The sequence below is a fragment of the Mercenaria mercenaria genome, chromosome 16 (assembly GCF_021730395.1).
Source record: "Mercenaria mercenaria strain notata chromosome 16, MADL_Memer_1, whole genome shotgun sequence".
NCBI classification, from domain to species: Eukaryota; Metazoa; Mollusca; class Bivalvia; order Venerida; family Veneridae; genus Mercenaria; species Mercenaria mercenaria.
In genome coordinates, this window is record NC_069376.1 from 25,852,715 (window position 1) to 25,866,051 (window position 13,337).

Consider the following 13,337-nt stretch of genomic DNA (forward strand, 5'->3'; position numbering starts at 1 on the left):
ACTTTGGAGTAGGATCTGTCGAGGGGTACGGATCCGCACCTCTAGAATCTGATTCTAGAGGTACGGATTCGTACCTCTTGACAGCCTGTTATGCGTTTTTTAGGGATAAGGACCTCATTTTCTCGCGATCTTGGGTTATTTACATTTTACTTTTATTGCTGAAATTGAAAGAACAAATACTATTTAATCTGTATTCATATAAAACTTTTTACATTTTCGTTCAAAGGTAAATAACCGAGGGACACCAATAAATCACGAGGAATTGAAGTGGCACAGTAGTAGTAAGCTCTCCAACTTCAACGCACGGTTACCTTGGGTTTGAATTCAATTCAGACCAGTTTTATGATTTCAATGTAATTTAATTTTATCGATATTGCTTCCATTCTTACATCATCTAATGACACTTATTTCGATATTTTTCAGCTCACCTGAGCCAAATGCAGGCTCAGGGTGAGCTATTGTGATCGCTGATCGTCCGGTGTCCGTCCGTCCGTCCGTCGTCCGTCGTCTGTCCATTCACACTTTCCTTTAAACAACATCTCTTCCTAAATCACTAGAAACTTGACAGGAATGATCCTTGGATGGCTTCCTTTCAAAAGAATTTCACACAGAATTCTGGTTGCCATGGCAACGGAAACGAATTTTTAAAAAAAATCTTCTTGTCCAAAACCACAGGGCCTAGGCCTTTAATATTTGGTATGTAGCATCATATAGTGGTTCTCTACGAAGATTTTTCAAATTATTCCCCTAGGGTAAAATATGGTCCCGCCTCTGAGGTCACATGTTTTATAGAGACTTATATAGGGGAAAAAATGTCTGAAACCACAAGTTCAGGGCCTTTGAGTATGTAGCATTGCCTTATGGTCCTCTACTAAGATTTTTCAAATTATGCCCCTAGGGTGAAAGGAGACCCTGCCCCGGGGATACAAGTTTTACATAGACTTATATAGGAAACACTTTAAAATCTGTTGTTTTTTTCTGAAACTGCAAGGCCTAGGCTTTTGATATTTGGTATGTAGTATTGCCTAGTGGTCCTTTATCAAGATTATTCAAATTATGCCCCTGAGGTGAAAAGAGGCGCCACCCAGGGATCCCAAGTTTTACATAGACTGATATAGGAAGAAACTTTAAAAATCTTCTTGCCTGAAACTACAAGGCCTAGGCTTTTGATATTTGGTATGTTGCATTGCCTAGTGATCCTCTACCATAATTGTTCAAATTATGTCCCGGGGGTGAAAAGAGGCCCTGCCCCGGGGGCCCCAAGTTTTACATAGACTTATATAGGAAAACAAATTAAAGATCTTCTTTTCTGAAAGTTCAAGGCTTAAGCCTATGCTATTTGGTATGTAGCATTGCCTAGTGGTTCTCTAACAAGGTTGTTCAAATTATGCCCCTGATGAAAAGAGGCTCTACCCGAGGGGTCACTTGTAAATGAGTTATATAGGAAAAAATACTTCAAAAATTATCTGATCATATTTCCTATACTGTTTAACTTTAATTACCTGATGATCCCAAGTATTTAGGGGTCAATTGACTGTGACCTTGACCTACTGACCTACTTGTTTTTCAAGATACAGCCTTGAAATTTGGATGACATTTACAGTTTTGCACACCGATCTTAACAGCATAGAAATTTGGACCACGTCAATAACTTTCGATAAAGATTTCAATACTCATCTTTAATGTTCTAATCCCAGACCCACTAACCTACTTCCTTGTTTTTGAAGCTACAAAAAATAGATTTGGACCACATGTATTATGTTTGATACAGATTTCAATACTCATCTTGAATAGACTAAGTCATAATCTTCTGACCTACTTTTTAGTTTTTGAAGTTACAGTATAGAAATTTGTACCACCTGTATAATTGTTTATACAGATTTCAATACTCATCATGAATAGTCTTAATCGTGACCTTCTGACCTACTTCCTTCTTTTTAAAGATACTGCATGGAAATTTGGACCACATGTAGAACTTTTGATACAGATTTAAATACTCATCTTAAATGTTATTAACCCTGACCTACTGACCTACTTTCCTGTTTTTGAAGCAACAGCAAAGAGATTTGGACCACCTTTATAATATTTTAACAGATTTCTGTACTTATCTTGGAGACCATGACCTTCTCACCTAGTTCTTTTTGTTTTTGAAGCTTTAGCAAAGAAATTTGTTCAAGCAAGCCATTAAACTTAGGTGAGCAATATAGGGCCATCATGGTACCCTTGTTTATTTTTAGTATTTAATTTGATACTATTGTTTATCGTGTCCTGGCGCTGGTTGCTAGAAAATGCGTGTCATCAGTATTGTTCAAACATTATAAAAATTTGTCAAAGAAATGGACATAATTGCTCCAGCTGTCAATATGATTCTTTCGCACCTAAAAAAAATCCAATATGTATTTGTAATTTCGGCTTTGTTTCAAGGAGGCGCAGCTTACAATTAACAATTGTTATAACGTGGAATAAGCGGTCCTGTTATCCGACAGTACTTGGCTGTTTAAACAGTATTCCATAGACTTTACCATGTTTTTCTTTCATAAAAAACTAACTCCAGTTTTTCATTTCAGCAATTCAGATAATATCAGTTTTGTATGTATATGAATGTTCAAGGTATAAATCATGGCCAAATATGACTGAGGTAAAAATAAAAATTACATAAAAGAGAACCAAAAAAGAAAGAAAATATTATTACTTCTAATACTGATTTTAAGTTTTCGGCATGCTTTTGATTTTACGTGAAAAATTGTTTCGCGAATGAATATATAGCAGCCCTTTGCGATTGAAATTTGAATTTATATTTTGAACGAAATAAAATAATTTCGAACTGTGTACAGATATTTTCAATGCTTATCATTATGTCTTAAGTTTATCTCGTCCACCACGCTTACATAAAAGATGCAATTAATAAATTGTATATAAAACAAATATACTGGTAGGTTGAAACCACTTATCGCCATTTAAAACATATTCCATATAATGATATGGGAAAAGAAGTGAGTCGTCTAGTATATTCCACAGAATATCTGCAATGCCACAAAAGTTGTCATACCCTTAAGGCCAAAAAATTAGAACATTTTGATTAAATTGAGATTTCAATCAATGTGACAGTAATTAAACAAACCACGCAAAAAAAAAAAAAAAAAAAAAAATGAATAAAAATAAAAAAACAAGAACATTTAGATTAAATTGAGATTCAAAATGTTTTGCTATGTACAGTTTATAAATAATAAAACTATGTTGTTCAGTGTAGGAATTTATTTCATTTCTGCAGTGCTAACACCTAATAATTTAGACATAAATAAAGTTGAACTTCTGTCCGAACAGACTTTAATGTTGATTCTCAAACAAAAAATATTTCTCATTTCAAATATAATATTGTTAATTGTAGAACCGTTTTTGGTTGTTAAACTTCACCCACCTGATGTACGAAGATGTACATACACATTTACATGAATTGATTAACACTTGTAATAAACCATTTGTCAATTTGGCCTATAAAATATTAACTTGTGGACATAATATATATTTTGACAACACAGTTCAAACATGACATTTCTATTATATCATGGGTAAATTCCATCAGAAAGTGCTAAAATCTTTCTTTATTGATTATCCCCGCCTTTTTCTGTCACAATATTTGTAAACTCAGGTTTTAGTATTATGAATATAGTGCACTGGTCTTGGAAATTAGACTTTTGAAGATGTTTTAAGATGTTTATTATTACTTAGTTCTAATTCTAGTTCTTAGACTTTTTGGCAGATTTTAAAAGTATGAGTTACATTTATGAAAATGAATAAACTTCCTACGAAGAAAATATCACTCTACGATCGATATCAAATTACTTTTGAAACATTAAATGTTAATGAGAGTTTTATTGACTTTTGTTTCCCTCATTTCCTTAGCGACTTCCCGAGTTATACTACATCAGTCAGACAGAACACATGAATAATCTTATTCTCAAATGACATTGGATAGAAACTTTTAGCTCACCTGAATTTTGTTCAGGCCGATATTCCGACGTTCATAATTGTCCTGTGTCAAAACTTTTAGACGTCGTTTCCTTTGCCACTACTTTTAAGAATTATACCAAATTAGGTCTGTAGCATCCTCGCCTGTACATCTCGCCAGAAAAAACATAAGAGATTATTCAGATGACTTCTTCTGATGGATTATCACCACACATCGTACGGTCCTAACAAGTTTCATATTCAAATGGCTTAATTTAGCTCGTTTTAGACGTCACCAGAGTTAAAAATGGAAAAAGAACGTTCTAACGATTTTCCCAGAATAATCATTTAACGGTATCGTTTGATAAAAAGCTGTAAACAACTTGAATCACTTGATATGTCATCACAAGAGTTGTTCGGGAACGTACTTGCACGATATCTTGCACGATAAGTTCATACAAATTCTTCAACTTTTACGCTTGGAGGCAATCGCCAGAGCTAAAAATGAAGACAAACGTTTCACCACTGATTGTACCAAAGTTATATAGCATCGTTTTCATGATAAACAAAGTGAAAGAAAGTGTTTTACATATACTGGCAGCCATTTTGGTTGTCAAATTCAGCCTCAACAATTACAAACACAGAAGAATCTGATCAAAGGGACAGAGCGACAGAACACCCCTAAGAGAGAGAGAGAGAGAGAGAGAGAGAGTAATGTCCGGCTTCCATTGCCTAGCTCTTTGAGAATATATTGGTTCTTTAACGTGCCTGGTTTACAAATGTATAAAGCCAATACACGCCAAGCATGTTTTGAGGGAGGGGGAAGGCGATTGGAGGAGAGAAACAATGCTAGCCTCTTACTTGGGTAAGACAAACTCAAGAGAATGGTGTCACCAAGTCTAAACATACAGAAACATTTAAATGACCCTTTTTTATGAATCAATTGAAGTATCTTCATGACATTGTTCTTTGAAAATTCCGCTTGGTATTTTTAGTGCCGCAAGAGCTTAAAGTACAAACACGTTAAACAATTTCTTCACGGATATTTACAAAGCTGGTCTGTACTTGACCTCTTGATAGATCTTGCTCGGTATGATCCTTTAAAGGGCCTCGTTCTAGTTTGTTCAAATGATTCTGCTTGAAAATTGGACGCGCATTGCTTTGAATAAGGATAAATTACTTTTCATAAACCAGTTAATGGATCTTAACAAAACTTGGTCTGTAGCCTTGTACAGTCCTCTCACCAGCTTTCTAAAGTGGACTGGCTTAACCCCTTTAACGGCAGAGCAAAAGAGACAAAAATATTTTAAGCGAACCACTTGATTGATGTTCACCACTTTGGCTGTACCATTATTGTATGGTCTCTAATCGAGTTTTCAAATGGTTTTGAAAGACCTCTTTAAGGCACAGATACAGCAAAAACAAAACAAAATACCAAACAAAAACAAAAAAATAACAACAAAAAAAAAAAGAAAAAAAAAAGAAACGATGTATAAACGACTTCGCATCTTTGCCTCTTGCATCTATATATGGTTTTCTCTCAGTTTTGTTCAAATTATTCTTCTAATTTAAAGTAGAAAAACCTTAAATGATTGCTTCTCTTGAACTACTCTATAAGTCGTCACCAAACATTTCTTTCACATTTCTTTTCAAAGTGTTCCCCTTTGCAGATTTTATGGGCTGTCCAAGTAACACTTATATTAGAAAAACCCACTAATAACTTTTAACAAAATGCTTAGAAGATGTTCACCAACCTGGGTCAGAAGTAAGGTACAGAAGTCACGGTTCTCTTCAGACGAGCGGCGTAAGCTCATTAGAATGAAGAATTGACGACTGTCATAATCTATTTCAATGAGCTGACTTGCATTTCATAAGGCATACAGACACGATAGGGACAAGATAGATTGAATATTAGTTTACTGTTAAATCCTTAGATACGAAATGCGGATGCCGTTAGCTTTCTTTGCTCTTTCATTCACCTTTGCTTGCAAAGAATTTCAAGAGGTACTGTCACTTTCTCCTGTCACTCCGTTTAAGGAGATACCATCTCTAGGAGGAAAATCGTGTCCAGGGAACTACGTCGTTTTCAAGCGCGGGAACAGTTTGAGTGGCATAAACTGCGCCCTGATTTGTTACTCCTACCCAACATGTCTTGGAGTGTTTTATCAGTCGGAAACACCAACATGTGTCGGATGTTCGACTGACAACGAGACTGAACTCCTGTCTACGTCAACATCACCATCACTGTACTTTAGAGCTGGTAATTATATTTCTTTATATTTTGTTTAAATATTTAAAAGACAAAATTGTTAAATGTCTATCTTTAATAACATTTATATTTTGAATTGTTCCGAGTTTCATGATGTTTAAATACATTACTGCATTAAATGATCCAGTTTTGTCTACTATTAAACCTGTATAATTGTTTTTAATGACCGGTTTGAAGTTAAAGCCAGTTTCTCTCACTGCCTTCAATGATTTTCGAAGGAAAAGGAGACAGAATGAACACATAAGAACACATCTTGGATTTTGAGCCTGGGATGAGAATTGAAAATAATGTTTTCTTGTACTGCGTTTCGGCAATCTTCGGACGATACTGTAGCTCATAAAAGCTCCTGACTATCCGTTTATAGCGGGGAATACGTAATCGGACGGAAATGTCTGATCTCCTAGCTTAAAGCCCATAACTGAATATTTTTACAACTGTATATGCTTAGAGAGCATTAAGAAACAGAAATTTTATTGATCGAACTATTGCGTATTTAGCTTAGTTATAGACATTATTAGGATGACAGAGTGGTCGACGTTTACAATTTACATGCGGAATAATAAATGCATTATTCGTCGACTGAGCAAAATTAACAACTACACTTTGATAGCAACACACGTGCGCATGGTATTCGCAAAACTTTTATTTAGAACGTAAGGTAATATTTTCATTTTTGTATAAACAAGAGATTTAACGTTAAATTTTTTGTTAGATAAAGTAACTGAAAAAAAATAATTTCGTAGTTCTCAGTTCATACCCTTCATTAAATTTTGCTGTTGTCTAGAAAAAGTAAGCAGTAAAATTCCTTAAATCTAGCAGTTTTAAGAAACTTAGGATCAACGAAATAATTTACAAAGAAATCCAATTTTAAGATAACCATAGCTCGAATATAACTGAAGATTCGAATGGTTCAAAACATATAGAAATAAATCTGTTTAAAGCGATATTTTCTAAATAAAAAAATCAGCAGGATGTTAATTATGTCATAAAATAGAAAAAGTGGAACTTTAAAACTGCTGCCCCATGATTCAAACTTCAAACTGCTACTGTACACCAATGTCATAATTTAGTTTTAAAAGTTCTTTTAGTGCTATAAATGGCTGGAATATTGCTTTTATATATAACAATCTGAGAATTAGGTATTTCTAAATCAACGAATCAGTCAGACGAATTAGAAAATGTGATACGTATGTATGGAACGCCCGACACGACTTTGATGGTTTATCGCCATTCGATTGTGTTAAGTTTACATGTATATGTGCTTGCACATTGTCATTCTCTTTCAGCTACAAGAACATGTTCGAAGTTTGCTTGCTACCTGTTTGTTCAGACTAATCAGACCTGGGATGCTGCAAAGGTTTGAAGTCCTAATATATTCCTTTTAAAATGTAACGAATAATAAAACAAATAACTTTTGCAATACATTATACAGTTTGTCTGAATTATTTCGTTGATCTGAGGTTGAGTGTAAATGGTGGACAAATTTAGTCCACTAGAAGTATTATAAAAGACCGATAAATAACGTAGCATTTTAAAATGTATTCTGGTGGACACTTATTCTTATCATATTGATTAATCAATGCACCGGGTTTTAATAAAATTTGTCGGCTGAAATAGATTCATGTGTAACGTAAGAATTATAGTGACATATGTTCATTTTGATACTGTTGCAAAGCTATCCCTTGAACCAATTTGATTACATATCAAGCTTCAAGTGCTAAGTTAGGTTGATATATATCTTTGCAATCACTTAGCTGATGGAAACGTAATAGCTCTAGTTATAATTTAGTGTTATATTGTATATAGAAAATAAAAAAGAAATCATGAAAAATTGCAAAATTTGCGTTATGTTCAAAAATAAGTTCCTAATTACTTAGCAAGAGTTTCTTCTCTTGATATTGGTAGAAAAATAGAGAAATACAGGCTTACATGTTTTTTCTCGTAAATTGCAAAACATCATACTTCATGTTAATAATAGTCAAACGGCGATTTGTCCACTGTGTTAGAAATTAGCAGGAGTTTGGCCTTTTATATCGATGCATGTAGGCGTGGTGTGTCTGACTCTTAATTAAACGGTACGTTGCCTGGTAGGTTACAGCATGCTTTACTGATGGTCAGAAATCAAGGTCAAAGTTAAGTCATAAAGGGAAGTAAGTATAAGTGGTAAATATTTTCCGAAACTCTGTATAATATAAAAGTATTGAGTTAAAATGGAAATGGAACACATACTGTGTCACGTGTGTATTACAGGATCACTGTGCGTCGCTGGGAGGATTTTTAGCTGACATAAGATCGCAAGAAGAACAGGAGTTCCTAAGCAACACTGTGTTGAGTAGCAGCAACGGTGAATATGGTTCGTCTTTAGATTAAATGATTAATCATTTTTTCGAAACTTTAACTTCCTGCCATTTACAATTATGTTTTTGTTCTCTACAGGTATTTCTGAATATACCTTTTTCTATCTGATCACGATCACAATTTTTAGCATAAATATATAAATAATTATATAGATAAACAATTCGTTACTCTAATAATATGTTTTAAATATTTCATTTACGACGACGGTATTATTTCCAGTATTTTTTTTACTTCTTATATACATTAATCCCTCCACATAACGTTAATCTTATTGGTTCGATGTAAGACGGAGTTTTTCCCTACCCGAAGGACAGTGAAAAAAACGAGCGATCCTATTCTACTTGTTGGAGTACTTTATTCAAAGACGCGCTACCTTTTTCTCACACTACAACGAGCGAAGGCAGTTTTCATGTGCTTTTTCTTCGTACGTACCCGGAATCATGTGTTAGAGCCTGGGCTGCCTATCAAACTAATTCTTTGATATTGTGATTAGAGTTCCGTGTATGTGTACTTTAGACCTTACACTCTTAAGAGCCAGGGAAGCTTCTAGAATTCTTACATTATTGTTCTACTAATATTATTAAAAGTCTTCTGTATGCGTTTTGAATATGAATACGCGTGCGGATGCGCGTCGTTCTCGTCAATTAAATATTTGAAAAATTCGTCCAAAGAAGATTATTAAACAAGTTATGTACAAATGAACATTGTAGTACTATTGAAATCTTCGGCAGCTGATCTGGATTAAATACATCTAAATATTATAGTCGTTGCATATTTCTTATTTTTGCAAATATATCTTAAAGATACATTTTATAATACATGTACATAAATTTTCTTATGTAAGTTGAATAAGAATATTTATTACGGAAGCTGCAGGTTCGATCTAACGAGCACTTGTTACATTATGTACTTTATTTTGACTCAGATAGTACGGTGCCCCTAAAGTGACATGTTACGCACTTTTTTTCCACTTAGGTAATGTGAGACTTTTTTTTATTTCGTTTAAACGAAATAACTAATTCGTTTAAACGAAATCATTTCGTTTAAACGAAATAAGTTTTAACGAAATAACTAATTTGTTTAAACGAAATAACTAATTCATTTAAACGAAATCATTTCGTTTAAACGAAATAGTTATTTCGTTTAATAACTAATTCGTTTAAACGAAATAACTAATTCGTTTAAACGAAATGATTTCGTTTAAACGAATTAGTTATTTCGTTTAAACGAAATCATTTCGTTTTTACGAAATGTTATTTTGTTTAAACGAAATGATTTCGTTTAAACGAATTAGTTATTTCGTTTAAACGAAATAAAAAAAGTCTCACATTACCTAAGTGGAAAAAAAGTGCGTAACATGTAACTTTAGAGGCACCGTAAGATAGATCATGTATCATAACGTTAACCTAATTATTATATCCCCACAAAACGTTTATTTTTTTGTGGGGGAGGTGGGGGGGGGGGTGGGGGTGGGGCGGTATATAGGAGTGAGCTTGTTGGTCAGTCGGTCGGTTGGTAGTTCGTTTGGTTTTCATGGTTTCCGGAGGATAACTCAAGGAAGGCTTGATCGATTTAAATAATTTATGGTACAAAGTGTAACATCAGAAAATACAGGTCAGTTGTAAACTTGGGATCAGTAGGTCAAAGGTCAAGGTCACAGTGACCCTGAACAGTTAAATGGTTTTCGGATGATAACTTGAGAACGCTTTGGCCTAGAATCATAAATTTTGGTACACTGGTGTAACATCAGAAAATACAGGTTAATTTAAACTTTGAGGTATTTAGGTCAAAGGTCAAGGTCACAGTGACTCGGAACAGTTAAATGGTTTCCGCATGATTAATTGAGAACGCTTGGGCCGAGGATCATTAATTTTGTTACACAGGTGTAACATGATTAAATACAGGTCAAGTTTGACATTGAATCTAGTAGGTCAAATGTCATAGTCACCATAACACGAAACAGTTAAACGGTTTCCGGATGAAAACTTGAAAATGCTTGGGCCTAGGATCATGAAAATTGATAGGGAGGTTGGATATGACCAGAAAATGACCCCTAATAATTTTGAGGTCAGTAGGTTACAGGTCAAGGTCACAGTAACCCGGAACATTTAAACAGTTTTCGGACAATAACTTCAGAACGCTTGGGACTAGGATCACGAAACTTAATAGGAAGCTTGGTCATGACCAGCAAATGACCTGTATTGGTTTTGAGGTCCAAAGGTCAAAGATCAGAGTGACCCGGAACATTTAAGCTTTTTTCGGACAATAGCTTGAGAACGCTTGGGCCGAGGATCATGAAACTTTATGGGGCGGTTGCTCATGACCAACAGATGATCTATATTGATTCTGAGGTCAGTATGTCAAAGGTCAAGCAAGTTCATTTTGACTTTGGCTTAGTTCTGTGACAAAGCCATATTGTGGGGGTATAATTCGTCACTCCTGTGACTCTAGTTTTGACTTAAAGTGAAGTATAAAATACTGTATGAAGTAACAAGGTCATTATTGTGTTATTGGTTTGAATTTATTTTTAGTTCCTGATACATCCATTTGGATTGGTGGTACAAACGGTATAGAAGAAGGCGTGTTTGCTTGGCTAGATGGTACATTGGTAAGCTATGAGAACTGGGAACCCGGGGAACCAAGCAGCTATGACTCGAGGCAAAATTGCATTACTATAAAGAGTGGCAGTAACAACAAATGGAATGATGTAAAATGCCGTAAACAGAAGCCAAGCATTTGTGAATTCAAATAAACGACCAATATATTATACTGAAGTATATGAAAGTTTGCAAAGATTTTCCAATTACTGTGAAAACAAATTAAACTTTAAAACTCATGAATCTATATTCACACGAATTAGTAATTTCTATGAATACAACGAAAATTCATGTTCAAGAAATTAAATTGTTTCACAGTCTGTTATATAACATATAACTTCTGAAAGTAAGAATAATGTTTTTGTTTGTCATATTGTCAGAAATGAATGTCGGAATCATACCATCTGTTCCAGCTATACAATAAATGATGATTCTAGTGGAAACAAAACAACCGTCATCCTAATGGCACACGAAAACACGGCTAACAAGTAGGTTAGGAGAGCTCCTTAAAATTTTCTATCCTGAAATTGAATGAAAATGACATAAAGCTACTTAATCTAATGTTAATTTATGTCAGGCACAGAAATATGCAAAAAGGGATAAAAGTTATTCCCAACTTATGCGGTATACATTAGGCAAAGGCGATAGTGACACGGAAATTGTTACAAACAATGTTACTTGCAACATTGTAGTACTATTGAAATCTTCGGCAGTCATTTTTTATTTAGTATTGGTCTGTACTATGAAAAATATAAATTGCACATTTGTTCATCATGTAAAACTTTTATTTATAGTGTACTAAATTGCAGAATAACACCTGGCCAGTGATGTAAAATAATTTTACAAGGATTACTGGGTATTTGCCCGTGTTGTAACAATTTCGGAATGACTATTGGCCCGTAATGTAAACAATTCTAAAATTAAGTATTGGCCCATAATGTACAAAAATAAAATTGATTACTGGTCCAATATGAAAAAAAAATCTCAGACTTCATTAATACTTAATAATCTCAAATTAGTTTTTGCTCCGTACTTTAAAATACAAGATTGACAGTAGTTCCCTAATGGAAGAAAATCTTTTAGCAGACCTAATGCAAAAACAATGTCAGGCTGTGAAGGAAATATACTGTTAATTTAAATATTAGATTGACAGTTGTTCCGTAATGGAAAATTAAAGACTGACTTCTGGCAGACCATTTTGAGTACCTTTTGCAAAAAAGGTCAGGCTGTAAAGAAAATATACTGTTAATTTATTATTTTGTTTCAACTACAGTTTAAAAGATATTCAAAGTTTAATTAATGGAGATGACGGAAACGAGAAACACATGCTTTTATTTTGATAAATTTATTTTTTCGCGGTAAGTGCTTTTATCGCACTGTTGTTGTTGTTGTTGTTGTTGTTGTTGTTTCCTTTCAATTGTATCTGAATTGTTTTGCATGATTCAAAACACTCATTATTTCTAATTGTCCCTTACATAAAGTTATATTCCAATCACTGTGTCGTATTTGCAACATTCATTCAAATGTAAAATATCTGATATTGAATACTAATGTTGATGTATTGGATACAAACAAATAATATCATATAGATTGGATGGTTCAACTACAGTACTAAATGATGAAAGCCGTTGTTCTCAAGAAATTCAATATGAATTCTTTACCAGTTGTTTTGGTTACCTAAATATACGAATGCATAGGTCTCACCTATCTGAACTGCTTTCTTTTTTTATTATTAAGAAAAGCACATGGAAAACATTTTGACTCAAACCAAATTGAAAATCAGATTTCGTCTATGTTTTTCTTTTTCAACTGATTGCACGGGTAAATATTCATTCAATGGAAGACGAACATCATTAGAAAATAGCCTAAAATAGCATAACTGCAAAGGAAACCAACCATTAACAATAATAGTTTGGCCACATTATATATATATATACATAATAACATACATGCTTTATGATTTCAAATAACCTGTTAATAACGTATTTGTGCGTAAGTTTTATAAAACTGTACCTTAAAATATCTTCACCCAACTTATGTATGAGATGTAGTGAATATTGGGTTAATGTCCGTCCTTAGAAACTTTATTGCAAATTTTATACTGGTATCTCAGCTGTACATGTTTTCGATAGCCAGATGGATAATCCTAACCTCAAAATTACATT

The 13,337-nt window shown here is 33.8% G+C and overlaps 1 protein-coding gene across 1 annotated transcript; it reads left to right on the forward strand.

Annotated features, from left to right (window-relative positions):
• Window positions 1–5,798: 5,798 nt before the first annotated feature.
• LOC123540036 (ladderlectin-like) lies at window positions 5,799–13,082 on the forward strand. The gene is made up of 4 exons (XM_045324822.2): window positions 5,799–6,208; window positions 7,504–7,574; window positions 8,468–8,570; window positions 11,107–13,082. Exons 1-4 carry the CDS (start codon window positions 5,890–5,892, stop codon window positions 11,325–11,327), a joined length of 714 nt encoding a protein of 237 aa, XP_045180757.2. The 5' UTR covers window positions 5,799–5,889; the 3' UTR covers window positions 11,328–13,082.
• The last annotated feature ends 255 nt before the right edge of the window (window positions 13,083–13,337 follow it).